General features: G+C 55.4%; 1 protein-coding gene across 6 annotated transcripts in view; it reads right to left on the bottom strand.

The window, feature by feature from the left end:
• The window catches only part of SPTBN2 (spectrin beta, non-erythrocytic 2), a 44101-nt gene that overhangs the window by 4252 nt on the left and 20980 nt on the right, over window positions 1-18869 (bottom strand). For all 6 annotated transcript variants that reach the window (XM_063671672.1, XM_054440526.2, XM_054440527.2 and 3 more), the window contains 18 exons: window positions 18684-18842; window positions 18059-18361; window positions 16234-16387; window positions 15170-16040; window positions 12129-12266; window positions 11073-11829; window positions 9946-10148; window positions 9531-9621; window positions 9164-9310; window positions 6805-7068; window positions 4653-4877; window positions 4286-4375; window positions 3701-3961; window positions 3472-3602; window positions 3038-3242; window positions 1786-2160; window positions 538-782; window positions 304-442 (listed from right to left, as the gene is read on the bottom strand). In XM_063671672.1, the coding sequence (XP_063527742.1) occupies window positions 304-442; window positions 538-782; window positions 1786-2160; window positions 3038-3242; window positions 3472-3602; window positions 3701-3961; window positions 4286-4375; window positions 4653-4877; window positions 6805-7068; window positions 9164-9310; window positions 9531-9621; window positions 9946-10148; window positions 11073-11829; window positions 12129-12266; window positions 15170-16040; window positions 16234-16387; window positions 18059-18361; window positions 18684-18842 (4758 nt within the window). The remainder of the gene's footprint in view (window positions 1-303; window positions 443-537; window positions 783-1785; window positions 2161-3037; window positions 3243-3471; window positions 3603-3700; window positions 3962-4285; window positions 4376-4652; window positions 4878-6804; window positions 7069-9163; window positions 9311-9530; window positions 9622-9945; window positions 10149-11072; window positions 11830-12128; window positions 12267-15169; window positions 16041-16233; window positions 16388-18058; window positions 18362-18683; window positions 18843-18869) is intronic.

Below are 18869 nucleotides of genomic sequence, written 5' to 3'. Positions count from 1 at the left end.
CCATGGAGGCCAGGCTGGTCTTGAACTTGTGACCTCAGGTAATCTGCCCGCCTGGGCCTCCCAAAGTGCTGGGATTACAGGCATGAGCCACCATGCCTGGCCCAGGACCAGTGATTTCTCATGTCAAGAGGCAGACAGTTCTGGGGAGAGATTTCCAGAATGCGAGAAACCTGTGAATGGCATTGAGGGGTGAGAATGAAAAGTTTCTTGCAAAGAGAGAATGAGAGGAAGCAGAAAGCCGCCAAGAAGTCAGCGTTCAGCACTGCACAGTGAGGATGGCCTGGTCACTCAGGCCTCACCCACCTCCTCGGCTGCATAGTGGCTCCTGGCCAGCAGCTCCTTCCCCATGTCGACGCACGAGGAGAAGCGGTCTGCCCGGGCCTCTATCTCTGCCTTGATGCCTTGCTGGTTCTTGATGACTAGATCCGCGGAGGACACATCCCTGGGGGGAGGCAGAAACAGCATCACCTGCTGCCCACAGCCCCATCACAGCCCAGTCATACAACCCGTGGAAGCCCCGGGCCCTGAGATTCTCACCGGGGACGTTCCTGGGCATCCATCTGCAGGTTGACCTCATCCATCCAGAGCATCAGTTCCCGGACAGCCTTGAAGAAGCGGAACTTGTCCGTGGTGTCCAGCAGCAGCTGCCGGCGGGCGGCAGAGCTTCCCTGAAGCTGAGCCCAGGCCTCAGCCACAGCCTGCATGTGGCGGCCGATCTCCTCAGCCTTGTCTCCAGCGTAGGCCTTCTGGAGCCGGTGGCCGTCGTCCTGCACCTGCTGGACCTGCGGGGCCCCGGGTCAGAGTCAGGCAGAGCGGGGGACTCCAAGGAGCCGCAGCCTGCCTCAGTCCTGGCTGCCACTCTCACCTCCTGCCTGTCTCACAGCCAAAGAAGCAGGGGGAGGAGCCAGGGAGTCGGGGTGCTGGGAAAGATGAAGGCAGGGACCTGGCCACACTCTGCCCTGTTGGGTCTCATCTGGACACCTGGGCTTAACTGGGGGAGGATGTGGAAAAGAGCCATTGGCCAGTTGAACTTTCAGAGAGGCCTGTCTAGGATGTGATAGACCTTGGAGATTGCTAGAACGAGATACTTAGCCTGAAAAGGGGATTCAGGCAGGGGCTGATGGGTTTTAGTGGTTGAAGGAAGGATCCATGCTTATTGAGTGTGGGCCTAGAGCTCAAGCCTGGGAAGCACCAACAGGCAGATTTAGCTCAGCATGAAGAGTCTCCTGGCCACTGGGAACCCCTGAAGACATCATGGGCTCTCAAGGGGGCTTGTCATCAAAAGTGTGAATGCAGTGGCTAGATGTCCCCTGCCAGAGATGTTTTCTTTCTTTTTGAGACGGAGTTTCGCTCTTGTTGCCCAGGCTGGAGTGCAGTGGTATGATCTCAGCTCACTGCAACCTCCAGCTCCCGGGTTCAAGTGATTCTCCTGCCTCAGCCTCCTGAGTAGCTAGGATTACAGGCATGCGCCACCACACCTGGCTAATTTTGTATTTTTAGTAGAGAAGAGGTTTCTCCATGTTGGTCAGGCTGGTCTTGAACTTCCAATCTCAGGTGATCTGCCCTCCTCAGCCTCCCAAAGTGCTGGGATTATAGGCGAGAGCCACTGCGCCCGGCCAAACAGAGATGTTTTCTTGGAGCAATTTTCTCATCTTGAAATGGCCCTCCAAAGGGTGCCATCCTCCCAGCATTTCTGAGCTCTGCCCTAGCTCCTGGGAACTCTCCCCGGCATTTCCCCCATAGCCTCCTCTGAGCCTCCCCCACCTCCTGATGCTTGGGTCAGACCTGGGGGCTGAGGGCCTGAATGTCGTGCTCGTAGGCACAGTGTCGGCGCTGCAGGGCCTCGGCAGCGTTGAGGTCGCGGCCAGTCCCGTCTGGAAGCTGCTGCTGCTTGTGCTGCACCCGTGCCAGGGCTTGGCGTGCCCCGTGCAGGAAGCGCTGCAGCTCGTACGCCGCGGCCAGCACCTGACCCCGTGTGTCCAGCAGCTCAAGCAGGTCAGCCCAGGCCTCGTTGAGACTGTCCTTCCACTCGGCCACGGTGGCCCGTGCGGCATGGCCCCCAGCAATGAGCCCATTGGCCAGCACGTTGGCGCTATCTACGCGCTCCTGACCGATGGTGCTTGTGTCCCGGGAGAACTCTCGGAATTTGTCTCGGAGCATCTGGTAGAGGAAGCAGATGGACAGACCATGCCGTGACGCTGGGGGATGTGGTCCCTGCCTGATGGAGTGAGTCCTCCACTCCAAACTCAGAACCCACCTCTCCCCTCTGGCCATGGGGGCCGGGACAGGTTTCTTCCCCGTGGTTAAGGAGCAGGTGCAGCCGCTTCCCACTGACCCTGTATTTGACAGACTCCCTCCACCCCCAGCAAAGGCATTTTGAGGTGCTTGGGACCCTTAGACCTCAGGCAAGGATACCCTAACTATGGTCCATATTTCTGTACAACTGAGGGTCCAAGCCCCCAAACTGTGGAGGGGATCATACTCCATTTTGTTGAATTCTGTTGAAAAGTATGAGTGATAATTTCCTATTTGCCCTTGTCTCAGCTCAGCGTCATGTCCCCTTTCTGCACAATTCTTCAAATTGTGTGTGTGTGTATATATTTAGAGATGATGGGGTCTTGCTCTGGAGTGCACTGGCGCAATCACTGCAGTGTCGACCTCCCAGGCTCAAGAGATCCTCCCACCTCAGCCTCCTGAGTAGTTGGGCCTACAGGCATGCACTGCCGTGCCTGGCTAATAAAATAAAAGATTTTTTTTTGTAGAGATGAGGGTCTCACTATGTCACCCAGGCTGGTCTTGAACTCCTGGACTCAAGCAATCTTCCCATCTCAACCTCCCAAGGTGCTAGGATTACAGGTGTCAGCCTATGCCCGGCCTCTTCAAATCATATACCTCAAAACCAGGAGGACGGTGCCTGCTCAGCCTGGTCTTGCCCCTTGGCTCCCCAGTGCTCTGCCTGGGACGAGGTCCTAGTCTCCCTGTGGGTCCTCCACTCTTCCCACGGCTGATCTGAGCTGGGTGCCCTCCCTACACTCACAGTCACATGCTCGTAGTCCTGGCCCAGCTCATGGGAGGCCGCCACCACCTCACGCTCCTGGATCCACTGCTCCAGGTCATCCAGCTCGCGGCGGAGCTGGCACAGCCGGAGGTGCTCCTGCAGGCGCTCCCGCCGCTCTCCCGCCAGCTCCTTCAGGCCGGCATACAGCTTGTCCACCTGGGCTTGGCGGATGGATATCCGAGTGCTGCAGGAAGAGTGGGGGAGGCACTGTGGGACTTAGGGGTGTAGCTCTGACCTCTGGCCTGTTCTGTGGAGCCCTGTCCCTCTGAGTCTCCCAACAGCTTGCCCACCCTGCGTTCCAGCTTTCTAGAAGGCTCCGTGCACACAGCACTGAAGGCTCCACATTCCCTGCACCTTCCTGTTCCTGCAGCCGGCTCCTCCCCCAGGCTGAGCCGGGCTGCCGCTGCACCCACCTCTCTGGGTGCTCGTGGTCGATCATGTCCTGGCTGCTGGCCGCCAGCTGGTGGATGGTCTGCGCGTAGTCGGCCAGGGCTTGCTCCAGCACCTGGTGCTTCTTCACCTCTGCCTGGGCACTCAGCTCATCCTGGGGGAAGGGACGGTGGGAGGGGACAGTGGCATCAAGCAGCAGGTCGGGGGAAGGCAGAACTGGCCACATACACTGGGCTCTGTCCCGGCCCTCACCTTGGCCTTCTCCTGGCCCATCATGTGTAACTCCTGCTCCCCCATCCAAGCCTCCGCTTCGGCGGCATCGCGGTAGAACTGCTGGGCTCGCAGGGCCTCCTCCAGTCGCTTCCCTCGAAGTTCCAGCTCATGGCCCAGGCGTTTCCACATTTCCTGCAGCTCAGCCAGCTCTGGGCCTGCTGCTGCTGCACCTAGAGCACGCTGCCGCTCCCTCAGGTCCGCGATCCGGGGCTCATGGCCCTGAATCTCCTTCTGCAGGGTCTGCCCACAGCACAGAAGAGCAAATGCTGAAAGGCCTGCCCCAGCCCCACGTGCTCCCGGAGACCACCCTTCACCCCTGTGCCTCTCTCCTTCCTGGGCCCTCTGCTCCCTCTCCTAGCCTGGGGGTGCGATGGTAACACCCGTCAGCCCCCCAGCCCCCACTATCTCCCACTGAGAGGACCCACCCTCCCGAGGTGAGGAAAGACAGCCACTGAAGTCCAGGGTTACACTCAACATCGAGGGGGGCCTGGTCTTAAGAAAAAACACGTCCAAGTCTGGGGAGCCTCCTGGGAACTTCTCTTTTGCCTTCAGCCTCTGCCTCACCTGGTTTTTCTTCATGAGAAGCTGGACACTGGGCAGGTCCTTGCCATGCTCCATGGAGCTGGCCACGGGCAGCCGCTCTGTCACCCACAACTGGAAGAGGAAGAGGGGGTCAGTGGAGGCCCAGAGGGCAAGGCGAGCACCAGGGACTGATTACTGGGAGTGGGGACACCTGGGGCTACTGCCTTGTGTGTGGGGAACGGTCATCTCTGGTTCTGGGAGGCATCTCCAAGTCTCCCTATAGGGGAGATGGTCAATGCCAAAGAGAAGAGGGAACAGAGCCCTGCTGGCATCTCCCTGGCATCCAGGAGGGAGGCTGGAGAGCCACGTGGTTGGGGGCAGCTTGCCCTCCTTGGCCCCAGTGACTCACAATCTCATCTTCCACATCCCGGTGGAACTGGTGCTGCTCGCGAGAAGCCTGCAGGCGCCGGCAGCGTTCCCGCATGGGCTGGCACAAGGCCCTGAACTTCTCCTCCACAGCCCTCGAGGTTCTCTCCACCTCCCCTGCACCCTGGTCCTCCTGGGCCAGCGCTTTGGCCTGGGCCTGGATTGCCTCCACCTCCTTCTCTCTCACAGCCATCTCCCATTCCAGCATCTGCAAACCGCCAGGAGGAAGGACATGTTAGCTCTGCATTTCCGCCTTCACGCCCAGCAGAGACACCAACCAGTCTCTATCCAGCCCACTGTGGCTGCTCATCACCACAGCTCACCCGGGGAGAGCATCCCCTCACGGGCTGGATCAGTGGATCTCGAAATTTATATGCACAAGAATCCAAGGGCAGGGGTTGAAAAAATCCCTATTGGGTACTGTGCTCACTACATGGGTGATGGGTTCAATTATACGCCAAACTTCAGCATCACACAATATAACCTTATAACCAACCTGCACCCACATCCGCGAATCTAAAAGATTGAAATTAAAAAATCCAGGGTAGTGTGATAACTGTGCCCATTATCAATTCATTGTCTCTCCATCCCCAATCCATCGTGGCCCTGCTTCGAGACACTGGAACTGGCCCCTGGAAACATTCCTCCTTTGCCACCGGGCACAATCTAGGCCTTGTCAGCAGAGGGCGCTGGAGGGACACCACAATGCCTAGCAGATGAGGGGCATTCCACGGTTCCAAGGTGCTTTTCCTCCTCCTACAGCAAAACTGTCCACAGTGCGCAAGAGATCCGGTGGCTCTTACTCTCTGGCAAGTTTTGCTGCACTCCAGTGGCCACTTCCTGCTGGCCAGCCTTGGCTTGCTGGCTTCAGACATGCTCTGGCCTGTGATACCCCAGCAAATTTCCAGGCCATTCAGTGGGCCTGTGCCCTCTCCAAGGAGGTCTGAGACTCAGCCATCTTGCTCCTGCCTGGGGGACTCCTCGACCCCAGAGGTGTCAGCTGCTCCCTACACTTCCCATTCTGCATTCTTTAGAGCGGGACCAGCAAGTCCAGCCCACCGCCTAGCCTTATAAAGTTTTTATTGGACCACAGCCGCACCCCTTTTTAAAAAAATGTTTGAGGCGAGTCTCGCTCTGCCACCCAGGCCGGAGTGCAGTGGCACGATCACAGCCCACCGCAGCCTCGACTTTCCAGGCTCAAACAATCTTCTCACTTCAGCCTCCTGAGTAGCTGGGACTACACGCACACACCACCACCACGCCCAGCTAATTTTTGTATTTTTTTTGTAGAGATGGGGTTTTGCCATGTTGCCCAGGCAGGTCTCAAACTCCTGGACTCAAGTGATCCGCCCACCTCGGCCTCCCAAAGTGTTGGGATTACAAGTGTGAGCCACCACACCTGGCCATACCCCTTATTTTACATATAATCTGCAGCTGCTTTTACCTTACAAGGGCAGAGTTGAAGGGCTGTGACATAGACCTTATGACCCATGAAGCCCCAAATATTTACTATCTGGCGCTTTACTGAAAAAAGTTTTCTGACCCCTGCTGTAGAGTTCTCTTTACCACCTTTTACTAATTTATACTTCTTTTTTTTTTTTTGAGACAGAGTCTTGCTCTATTGCCCAGGCTGGAGTGCAATGGCATGATCATGGCTCACTGCAACCTCTGCCTCCTGGGTTCAAGCCATTCTCCTGCCTCAGCCCTCAGCCTCCCAAGTAGCTGGGATAACAGGCGTGCGCCACCACGCCTGGCTAATTTTTGTATTTTTAGTAGAGACAGGGTTTCACCATGTTGACCAGGCTGGTCTTGAACTCCTGACCTCAAGTGACCTGCCTGCCTTGGCCTCCAAAGTGCTGAGATTACACGAGTGAGCCACCATGCCTGGCCTAATTAATATTTCTTTTTACTGAAGTTCTCATCTTCAAATTATTAGGGGGTCTGTCTCCTAACTCTAACCCTGACTGCGACATATCCCTAGAGATTCTGATACTGGCTGCCCAGAGAAATGACTCTGGGAAATGCTAGTGAAAGTGTTATCTGCCAGGCCTCAGCTGGCCTCCCAAATCTTGAAAGCTGTAGACCCCCTCCTTTCTTCTGCTGTTCACCATCCCCATCAAAGGCCCACAGCACACCTGCTGCTTCTTGAGCAGGATGTTGACGCTGGTGAGGTCCTTGCCGTAGTCATCTGAGTGCAGCTGGGCCTGCAGGCTCTCCAGCCAGCTCTCCAGGGCACAGCAGCTCTGGGCAAACAGCTCAGCTCGGTTGGCATCAAAGAGGCTGCGGGCCTTGGCTTGGGTGGTGGTCTCCAGCTCGTCCCAGCGCCTGTGCAGGTCCCCCAGCTTCTCCGACACCAGGGCTTTCAGCTCTGGCTTCTCAAGGGTGAGCTCTCGCCCTTCCTGGAAGGCAGGACAGAGAATGTCAAAGTGCCCAAATTAGCCTGAACTTTAGAGGCTGCGAGCAGACCAGGGGCCTTATGGGCAGTAGAGACCTGAAGTGTGGGCAATAATTCCAAGTCCTTGTGTGTTCTTATGACACACTCTTCGCAGAGGTTTAAAATCCCTTTTAAACTTCTGTTCCCTCACTGCTGATGAACCCCACTCCCGCTTCAAGACCCAGCTCAAACAGCATTTCAATGAGGAAGCCCTTGCACTCTCTTGAGTTTGGGTTCCTTGGTGCCTGTGGTTTCTGGCGCCACACTGCACATTGACTTGAGTTATTTGCCATCATTTTGTATTTCTCAACTCATTACTCTTCACTTCAGTGATAGCAAGTGAGTCCCACCTGGTTTCCCCACTTCCAGCTTTTCTGCTTGAGGATTTCTGTGTCTGGTGTGGTGAGGGAAGTGTGCTCTCTTGAACTGTGTGGAAGGCAAACTGGAAAAGCCAGAGAGTTAACCAGCCCAGAAGCAGCCCTCAACCAGTGACAGACAGGGAGCTGATGGATAAATACACAGCATCCTTGTGCCATGGCTGTGAGAGTGCTGTGTTCTGTGTTCCATCTACACCCCCGCAGAATGCCCCATGAGGGTTGGGCTCCTGCTGCCCATGGGGGTAACTGGCATGACTTCTGTTCCCTTTCATGACTCCACCCCCCTACTGATGCTTCCCGGGGTCACCTCCCTAGAATCACTGTTTCAGGGTCTGCTTCTAGGGGAACACAAACCCAGACACTGCCTTCAGGCCCTTTTGCAGGTGGCTATGGCTGTCAGGATGGAGAGCATCAAAGGCTAGCACTGGCTGGGTAGCTTCACAACCTTGAGTACAATCCACACTTGGAAGCACACGCATGTGGTGGTAAGGGCTTTCCGGGGCTTCTCTCCCACCTCTTCTTCCATGGGGCCCTACATACACTGTGTGCTGCTGCTGGACTCACTCACCCCCTTGCTCCCAAATAGGCACTGCCTACCACTGGTTTTGTTTGGTTTTCTCTACCTGGAAACATCTTTTCCTCAATATCTCTACTTGTCCAAATTCTACTCATCCTCCATGGACTTCCCTGGATGTTGCTACTTCTAGAATTTCCGTATCTCCTCTCTCCTTATTCCCCAGGCTTCAGCGGGGCCACTCTCACAGCACTCATCAGATTCTGCTCTGGATTCAATTTAGCTACCTGCATATATGCCTCATATCCTGGCTACAGTGTTGTTCCTTCAGGGTGGAGCCTACCATGGGATCCCTTTCGGACCCCACGCAGGGCCTAATACAATGCTTTGGATATAGTAGCACCAAGTAAATATTTGCTGAACGAATGGAAACACTTGAAAGCACACTGGTCTCCTTTTGTCCCAACCATCATGCCCTTGAGGGAAGGAAAGTGTCTTTTCATAGACCTTGCAGTGCCTCGCAGACTGTTGAGCATATACCATGTTCTGTAGGGATACTTGCTGAGCAGATATAAAGCTTTATCTGTCCTTGACTCTTGAGGAACAGCTGGGTGGGAGACCAAGAACCAGGGACGGCAAGACTCGAAAATAAGGATTGGCAGACTACATACAGCCCATGAGGTAATCTGGCCCACTGCCTGTTTTTACAAATAAAGTTTTATTGGGAAATAGCCATGTTCATTCATTCACTTATTCTCTGAGGCTGCTTTTGCACTACAACGACAGAGATGAGTAGTTGTAGTAGAAACTGTTTGGACTGCAAAGCCTCAAATATTGACCATCCGGCCCAAGCCCTTTCCAGACAAGGTATGCAAAGCCTGCTGAAGAGCGTCATCCTGCTTTGAACTCAGGAACAGTTATGGTGTTAAATCCAAGCTGCAGTTTGGCTACCTACTAATTTGTACTTTATCAAGGTTCTGGACTCACTGTCCCACTCTTTGTCTCCAACAAAGACATTTGTTTCCCAGAGGCCATAACTTTCCACCGTGGAGCTGTGGCACCAGAAGCCCCACAATCTCTAAGCATGACAAAAACCACGTCCTGGAGCCAGGCCCTCCCCCGCACCATGGGGGACTCTGCCCAGAGGCAGCCCCCACAGCACTGCTCACCTTGTCCACCTTGTCCAGCCAGTCTTTGTTGGCAGCCAGCTCGGCCATGAACGCCTGGTGCTTCTGCCACTTGGTATGCAGGTTGCGGGCCTCGTCATAGGACACGTCCTGAGCTGTCAGCATCTTCTCGTCGATCCAGAGCTTCAGCTGGACCAAACATAAAACAGGGACAAAGGAGAGGGGACATTTCCAAGGGAGGGGAGAGGGGGGCATAAAAGCAGGGCCACAGTGAGCCAGGAGAAGTGGGTGCCTTGGGAAGAAGCCATGAAGGGGCTCACGGTCTCCGGTACCTTGTGCTGGACTTATTCTAGGCTCAAGGTGAGAAAGGGATGGCTAGGGAATATCCCGGGGCCCCAGGGAGCCTCACCTCGTGACAATCCTGCAGGAAATGCTGCTGCTCCCGGTTGTCCCGAAGACGGCCCAGAAACTGCTGCGCTGCGTCTTGATTCTTCTTGTGCCTGGAACGACACCCTCTTGTGAAACTCTGGACTTTGCTGTGAAAGGATTGTGACCCTTTGGCTAACCTAGGGGCCTCTATTTCTTCTAGGGGAATAACGCCTTCCGGGAGCACAATGAGGCTACCCAGGAATCCTGACTTCCTTTTGGCCCTGGTTGGGGGTGGAACCTCCCAGCCCTCTCCAACCACTTGGTTCTTCCCCTCTACTTCTCTGTCAAGCTCCTGCCCCATCTGTGGGTTTCCTGTGCCACATTTATCTTTGAGGTCACCCTGTTTCTCCAATTCCCCCCTGGGAACCCTAATTCATGGACTGTCCTCATCAGACCTCCTCTCGATGGAGTCTGCCTTTTCCCGAATCTTGTCGGCGTGGATGTTGCCTTCAGATACCAGCTGGCGCCCAGCCTCCAGGAGCCCGCGGATCCGTTCCCCATTGGCGTCCATGGTGCTCATGAAGTCTTCCAGTTTTTTAATGGCAGCATCGGCAGCCTGGAGTGTCCCTGGCATCTCCGTGTGAGACAGAACATATTCCTGTGTGGGAGGGGTGACATTCAGCTCATTTTCCCCAGCACGATTCACCCTCTTAGGAGGGACCCACCCAGGGGCAAATCTGAGAGGTAGGGGCCACCCTGCGGACAGGGAGGGTAGCCCAAAGAGCTCTGAAGACAGGGAGGCTGCCAGCCAGCGTGGGAGTCTCAGAAAGTCACAGGGAAGCTGGGTGGGAAGGTCCTTCCATTCCCCAGCCCAAATCCTGTTCTACCTCACTTCTAGCTCCTGATTCCATTTAACAGTTACATGACAAACTGGGTTTTCTATTTCTTCTAAAGTCAGTTTTAGTAAATTATATTCACATTTTTTTCATTCTCATTTTTCTTTCTTTTTTCTTTTTTTCTTTTCTTTTTTTGAGACAGGGTCTCATTCCGTGGCCCAGGTTGGAGTGCAGTGGCATGATCATAGCTCACTGCACCCTCAAACTCCTGGCTCAACTGATCCACCAGCCTCAGTGTCCCCAGTAGCTGGGACTACAGGCACACACCACCATGCACAGCTAATTTTTTTTTTTTGTAGAGATGGGGGTCTCACTATGTTGCCCAGGCTGGTCTCAAACTCCTGAGCTCAAGTTATTCTCCTGCCACAGCCTCCCAAAGTACTGGGATTACAAGTGTGAGCCATCCTGTCTGGCTCCCATTTTTCTTTTTAAAAAATTCTTCTATTTTCTTAAAAAAATTTTTATGTAGAGACAAGCTCTTGCCATGTTGCCCAGGTTGGTCTGGATATTCTCAGCCTCAAGTGATCCTCCCACTTTGGCCTCCCAAAGTGCTGGGATTTCAGGCGTGAACCACTGCATGGCCCCGTTTTGCTAACATGTCCTTCCTGCCTATCCTGCTCCTTCACATTTCCCCGGGTCCCTACTTTGCTCTTCCTCTGGGTTGGGACTTTGCCCTGGACTTTCACCTGGCTGCTGAGCACTCCCTCAGCCTGACGAGCATCCCGCAGGAATCCCTGGAAGCCGTGGGCCTGGGCCAGGCGACCTTGCCGGCTCTCCCACATTCGGCCCAGCTCCTCCCAGCCAGTTCCCAGGGCCTCCAGTCGCTGTCGTAGGAAGAGGCACTGGGGGTCAGCCTGGTCCCGGGTCACCTCCTCGCCCAGGGCTCGCAGCCGGCTGTACTCGCTCTGGGCCCGCTCCACCTCTCCCCTCAGGGCTGCGTGTTGGGCCAGGAGGGCCTCTGCCTCAGGCAGGGTGGCCGGCCCTTCTTCAGAGGCCACAGCAGTCTGAGTGCGGCCTAGCCAGGCCTGGAAGTCATCCAAGCTGCGCAAGAAGTCCTGCAGCCGCCGCGCCTCCCCCAGCGACTCTTCTCGACGCCGCATGGTGGCCCTGAGGTCCTCCCAGCCGGTCTGCACCTCTCTCAGCCGGGCGTTGATGGCCGCTGCCTGGGCGGGATGGCCGGCAGCCAGGGCATTTGCCTCTCGAGTCAGTTCGCCTACCCGGGCAGCGATGGCCTCCAGGTCCCGTTCCGTGCCGGCCAGCTTGCGCTGCAGGGCCAGCACCCCAGCCAGATCGTTGCCTAGGCCCTGGGTGGACTCGATGACTTTGGTCTTCTCTCTCATCCAGGCCTGGGTCTCCGTGCACTCTAAGTGGTAGTTCTGGATGCTCAGGGCTGAGGTGAGAGCTGCCTTCTTGCCGTCTGCCAGGGACCGAAACTGCTGCCACCTGAGAGCAGGGGGAAGGTTCAGCTTCCTGCCCTGGCCAGGCCTGTTTGGAAGCTTCTTCCCTGCTTCTCTCTCTTGGTAGCTCCCCTTCACTCCTCCCTTTCTGGCCAGCAACCGCTTCAGACTACCTTGACCCCCTCTCTCATCTCTTTCATCCTTTTTCCTTCCCCAACATATTCCAGACTGGTTTGCTTCCTCCTTTGCAGCCACCCTTCCAGGCCCTACAAAACCTGCCTCTCACTGCCATCCCCATTGCTTCATTTTTCTGTCAGTTTCCCAGTCCTGCCCTCCCAAACCCACCTGTGGTTGAGCTGCTCCTGGGTGTTGACAATGCGGTCCTTGCCTGGGGGGTTGGCCTTCAGTAACTGCTCGGCAATGTCATTCACCGCGGTGATTTGTGCTGCAAGGGTGTTCATTTCAGGCTCCAGGGTCTCGAACCTGAGAGTGTGGAAGAGCCAGGCGTGAACTGTGGGAGGCAGCGATGTGCCCAGTCCACCTAAGTCCACCTCTCTTAAAACACCCAGGAGGGTGTCTCCTTCACCAGGAGGCTTATCTGCAGGAGTCTCTCTGCCTCTCAGCCTATGAGGTTCATAGTATCTGTGTGTCAAGGGAGGAACCCACAACTCCCCCAAAACAAGCAGAATACCTGTCATTGCTAGAAATGCTCAAAAGATGGTGAAAGGTAAATGTCAGGAACAGACACACAAGTCAAACTAGACCCTGGCATGGGGCCAACCCTTTATCAGATCCTCTCAGCCTCCTGGGACTTCCCCCTTAGTTGCCTATCTGGGTCTCATCCCACTAATATGTGTTAGAAAATGAAGTAATAACCAAAATTATTTGTCTGGGTGATGAAAATGTGAAGGATAACTTCTTCCAGGGACATTTTATGTTTTGCTTTTGTTTTTGAGATGGACTCTCACTCTGTCACCCAGGCTGGAGTGTAGTGGTGTGATCTTGACTCACTGCAACCTCCGCCTCCTGGGTTCAAGCAATTCTCTGCCTCAGCTTCCCAAGTAACTGGGATTACAGGCGCCCGCCACCAAGCCTAGCTAATTTTTGTATTTTTAGTAGAGATGGGTGTTTCACTATCTTGGCCAGGCTGGTCTTGAACTCCTGACCTCATGATCCATCCGCCTTGGCCTCCTAAAGTGCTGGGATTACAGGCGTGAGCCACCTCGCCTGGCCGACATTTTATATTCTAATAGGGCAGGGTCTGCAAATGTTTTCTGTGAAGGGCTTGATGGTAAATATTATAGGCTTCGTGAGCCATGCAGCTGCTGCCGCAACTATTCAGCCCTGCTGCTGTAGCCTGAAAGCAGCCATGGGCAATACGCAAAAGGGTGAGTGTAGCTCTGTTCCAATAAAACTTTATTTACAGACCGGGCGCAGTGGCTCACACCTGTAATCCCAACACTTTGGGAGGCCGAGACGGGTGGATCATGAGGTCAGGAGATCGAGACCATTCTGGCTAACACGGTGAAACCCTGTCTCTACTAAAAATACAAAAAATTAGCCGGGCGTGGTGGCGGGCGCCTGTAGTCCCAGCTACTCGGGAGGCTGAGGCAGGAGAATGGCGTGAACCCAGGAGGCAGAGCTTGCAGTGAGCCAAGATCGTGCCACTGCACTCCAGCCTGGGGGAAAGAGCAAGACTCCGTCTCAAAAAAAATAAAAAATAAAAAATAAAAAATAAAAAACAAACAAATAAACTTTATTTACAGAAACAGGCAGCAGGCTGGATTTGGCCCAAGGGTTGCAGTTTGTTAACCTCTACATTAGGATACCTTGAAAACTAAAAAAAATCTTTAATTACATTTTAATTTTTATTTATTTATTTTTTTGAGACAGGGTCTTACTCTTTCACCCAGGTTGGAATGCAGTGGCACGATCTCAGCTCACTGCAGCCTCGACCTCTGGGCTCAAGCAATCCTCCTGCCTCAGCCTCCCCAGTAGCTGGGACTACAGGCGCCTGCCACCATGCCTGGCTAATTAAAAAAAAATTTTGTAGAGGTGGAGTCTCACTATGTTGCCCAGGCTGGTTATGAACTCTTGGACTCAAGTGATCCTCCTGCCTTGGCCTCCCAAAGTCCTGGGATTACAGGTGTGAGCCACCAGGCCTGACCTAATTACATTTTTTTAAACACCAGGAAATTTGATTACACATTGATCATAGATCATATCAAGAAATTCCTGACCCGGCGCAGTGGCTCACACCTGTAATCCCAGCACTTTGGGAGGCCGAGACGGGTGGATCATGAGGTCATGAGATCAAGACCATCCCAGCTAACACGGTGAAACTCCGTCTCTACTAAAAAAAAAAATACAAAAAATTAGCTGGGCGTGGTGGTGGGTGCCTGTAGTCCCAGCTACTTGGGAGGCTGAGGCAGGAGAATCACTGGAACCCGGGAGGCAGAGCGTGCAGTGAGCTGAGATCGCACCACTGCACTCCAGCCTGGGTGACAGAGCAAGACTCCATCTCAAAAAAAAAAAAAAAAAAGAAATTCCTAATTTTGTTCTATGTGATAATGGTATTGTGATTCTATAAAAAATTTTTTTAAGATTTATTACTGAATAAATGATTTGAAGACTTATTCTGTAAATAAAACTATTTTAGTTTCTCTGTCTAAAACGTTTATAACTTCAAAGCCTCAGCTATTTTAAGTCCACACAGACAATTTAAAAATAATATATTGTAGGTAAGAATGCTTCCTCGTATTTCTTTTCTTTTTCTTTGAGACAGTCTTGCTCTGTCGCCAAGGCTGGAGTGCAGTGGCGCAATGTCGGCGCACTGCAAGCTCCGCCTCCCAGGTTCACGCCAGTCTCCTGCCTCAGCCTCCCAAGTAGCTGGGACTACAGGTGCCCCCCGACCGTGCCCGGCTAATTTTTTGTATTTTTAGTTGAGACAGAGTTTCACCATGTTAGCCAGGATGGTCTCGATCTCCTGACCTCGTGATCCGCCCGCCTCGGCCTCCCAAAGTGCTGGGATTACAGGCGTGAGCCACCACGCCTGGCCGCTTCCTCGTATTTCTTAAAGGGCACACCCTGAAGAAGGTAGGAGGGACGTGCTAATCTTGGGGATTTGCTTTTTAAAAGGGCAGAGAATCAAATAGAGCAAGATATTGGCAATGACTGAATCGGGGTGATGGGTGCAGAGGGGTTTGTGGTGAAATGTCTCTACTTGTGAGTATGGTTAACATTTTTTGTTAAAACTAGAAATGGACAACAATTAAGACTCAAAGGGGTGAGGCAGGCAGTTTATGGAGGGACTCACCACCCACATCCTGGCCCCCCCACCTCCCCGCCTCCCAAGGCTGGTCCCACTGGGAGCCTGAGGGGCCTACCTCTGCTGCACGACCTCCAGGTCCTCCAGGCGCTCAGGCAGGGCCAAGCCGTTGAGCCACTGCTCCTTCTCCTCCACCCAGAGCCCGCAGGCCCCGGCCTCGCTGAGCATGGTGTACAGCGCCAGGGCTGCCCCCAAGGCCCGCGCTCGCTCGCCTGCCCGGGCCTGCAGCTCCTCATAGTGCCGCTCCAGGGTGGGCACCCGGCCCTGCACCTCGGGCGTGCGGCTCAGTGCGGGGGGCAGGGCTGCTGCCTGTTCCCTCAAGGCGTCCAGGGTTGGCCGGTGGCTTCGGATCTCCTCCTCCAGGGCCCGATGCTGCCTGGCTAGAGCCTGCGTGGAGAACTCGTCGTGCCCCAGCTCGGGGCTGGACACCAGGCGCAGTGCGTCAACCAACCAGGCCTCCATGTCGTTTGCATCGGCCTGGAACTGGTAAAGGCTGGCGGCTTGGGCCAGCCGCTGGGCACGCTCCTCGGCCAGGGCCTCTAGCCGCTCCCACTGGGCTTGGAGCTCAGCTGCACGGGCAGAGGCCTGGCTTGCCCCAGGGTGACCCTCGGCCACCAACTGCTGGCCCTGCTCCAGAGTGAGCTTCAGGGGCCCCAGCCGGCCACTCATCTCGCCGCGCAGGGCTGTGTGCTTGTTGAGCAGGCGGAGGGCACCAGTCAGGTCCCGGCCCGTGTCGGCTGAGGCCAGGAGGTGCTGCTGCTCCCGCACCCAGGCCTCAGCTTCGCCCACCTCCCAGAGGAAACGCCAGAGCCGCCGTGATTCCTCCAGCCGGGCCCGCCGCGCCGCTGCCAACTCGCACAGCGCCTCGTAGCTCTGCTCTAGCTTGGCCACCCGCTCCGACACCAGCTGGGGGTCGCAAGGTCTATACTCTGAGAAAGTCACAGGAGAGGGTCAGAGCCTTAACCCAGCCCTCCGGCTGCTCCCTGCCACCACACTCTCTTGGACTTCCCTCCCTGGCTTTAGCTCAGTCACCATTGTTTGGCCACCATCTTTCCCGTCCCCAGGTTTCCCAATCCTTCCTTCCCAGCCCCTCCCTCTCCAGTGACTTCGCTGACTTTTCACCTTTCCCTGGGTTGCAGAAGCGCAGGGCAGAGGCGCTGACGGCCCGCACCCTCTCGGCCTGCACGGCGATGTCTGCCTCCACCAGCTCGTGCAGCTGCAGCAGGTCCTCCACTCCCGCTAGGTGCTTGCCCAGGTCCTGAGACTGCAGCCGGCCCTGCCAGGCACACATGGAGCGCGGATGCCTGCCTGAGCACGCACGCGCTAACCTGGCTGCGTTTTCCTTCCAACTTCTCCATGGCCCCAGGTGTTGCACCCAGGTGAGAAACCTGCTTGCTCACACACACTGAGATACCCCAGTTCTGCCCTGGCACCCCGACCTCCTTGTCCTGAACTCCCCTGCTGTGGAACAGTGTTCTAACTAACTCCTGCTCTTGGAAGCTTTGCTGTGACTAATCTTCTCAGCCTCAGAATCATCGACACCCTCCTGCCGCCACCGCTCCGCCCCAGCACCCAGCAGCCTTCCTTCCACATCTCTCCCCAGTCCACTCTCCTGGCTGCTGCCCGCCTGGAAGATGGCAGCAACCTCTAACAGGTCTTGCTGTCATGCTGCCTGCCCACAGGCCTTCTTCAGAGTAGCCAAAGTGACTTTTTTACAAACGTAAGGTACAATCAAATCTCTCCCCCTCTCAAAACATTCCAATCACTTTATTTATTTATTTATTTATTTTGAGATGGAGTCTCGCTCCTGTAGTGCAGGCTGGAGTGCAGTAGCACAATCTCAGCTCACTGCAACCTCCACCTTCCGGGTCCAAGTGATTCTCCTTCCTTAGCCTCCTGAGTAGCTGGGATTACAGGCGTGTGCCACCACGCGCAGCTAATTTTTGTATTTTTAGTAGAGATGGGGTTTCGCCATGTTGGCCAGGCTGGTCTCGGACTCCTGACCTCAGGTGATCCACCCACCTCGGCCTCCCAAAGTCTTAGGATTACAGGCATGAGCCACCTTGCCTAGCTGCTTTTTTTTTTTTTTTTTTTTGACTGAGTCTTGCTCTATCACCTAGGCTGGAGTGCAGTGGTGCAATCTTGGCTCACTGCAACCTCCGCCTCCTGGGTTCAAGCGATTCTGCTGTCTCAGCCTCCTGCGTAGCTGGGACTACAGGTGCCCACCACTGCATCTGGTTATTTTTATAGATACGGGGTTTCACCATGTTGGCCAGGCTGGTCTTGAACTCCTGACCTCAAGTGATTCGCCCGCCTTGGCCTCCCAAAGAGCTGGGATTACAGGCGTGAGCCACTGCGCCTGGCCCCTTCAAATCACTTTAAAGGATCCCTGTTACTTTGAATAAAATCCAAACTCCCTGACCAGGCCTGTGAGGCCCTAGTGGGCTGGCCGTGCCCTCCCAAATCTCAGTCCACGGCCCCCACTCCTCATGCTCACAGCCCACCGGCCTTCCTTCTGATCCTGAACACACCATGCTGATCCAGGCCGAGGGCCTATGCCGGCTGTTCCTTCTGCCCGAAAGTTCTCTCCTGAGAGCTCTCTGTGCTGGCTCTTGGCACTATTCTGGTCTCGGCTGAAATGGCATTTTCTCAAAGGCCTTGTCTGACCAGCCCCTCACACCACCCTGTTCCAGTTTCATCAGTGGTTTTATGGTCTCTGCTCTTTTGTTTACGGAAAGGTCCGTGGGTTTTGTCATCAGCCTTCTCCATCTAGAACACGACCCCCATGTGGACAGGGCCGTTTTCTTTGTTCCCTGCAACTGGGGACAGGGCCCTGTGCTGGTTCACACTCCATAGAGATCGGCCGAGCAGACGGGCAGACGCACCCACTGTGGGGCCCCCTTGACTCTTGATCACTCTTACCCCACCCAGCACGCCTCACTGGTACCTTCATCTCTTCCATCCAGTCCATGAGGTAGAGCAGGTCCTGGAACACCTTCTGCAGCTCCAGGTTGAGGAGGAGCCGCTCCCGCCGGGCGGCCACCATCTGCCGCAAGAAGTCCCAGAGCCGTGCCACGTTGTGCTGCCGAGCGGCAATGCGCTTGATGTCGTGGTAGCGCTCGGCGGCCAGCTCCGCAGCCACGGCATCCACCGCCTGCACCCGGCCGCTGTAGGCCACGATGTCCGTCTCAATGGCTTCGTGCTTCCGTACTGCTGCCTCGACAGCTGCCAGCTCCAGCCCAAAGTTGTCCTGTGTCGGGGGCAGGGAGAGGAGGTGTGGGGACCAAGGGACAATGCCTCTGCCTGCTCCTCTGTCCTGCAGGGCACTTGGCCTGCAAGATCCCAGCTCCATGCGGTGGCTCTAAGTTCCCTCTCTATTCCACCCCCATCCTGTCTCACCAACCCTGTCTCCTGTCCCAGCCTCTGGCCCCTGGCTCCTGGACCTCTAGGCCTTTTTACCCAGGTGACGGATTTTGTGTTTCATTGTCTCTCCACCCTGCGGGGCTTCTTATCCACCCTGTCTCTCTCCCAGTTCTGACCAGTCTAAGCATCCTAGGAGCCTCAAGTCCTACCTGGGACACGAGGCGCTGGTTCTCGCTGAGCCAGGTCTCCCGCATAGCGGCCTTGCGGTCGAAGCGGGCGGCCAGCTGCTCCAGCTTCTCCTGGCGGATGAGCTCGGTGCGCAGGGCCAGCTCACGCTCGTGCTCTGCCTTCTCCAGCCGCTCCCAAGCCTATGGGTTGGGGACAGGGTTAGTGGA

This window comes from Pongo pygmaeus, chromosome 9 (assembly GCF_028885625.2).
Source record: "Pongo pygmaeus isolate AG05252 chromosome 9, NHGRI_mPonPyg2-v2.0_pri, whole genome shotgun sequence".
In the NCBI taxonomy this organism is placed as follows: domain Eukaryota; kingdom Metazoa; phylum Chordata; class Mammalia; order Primates; family Hominidae; genus Pongo; species Pongo pygmaeus.
The sequence above is the reverse complement of the archived record's forward strand: the minus strand, read 5'-3'. Positions and strand labels throughout refer to the sequence as shown.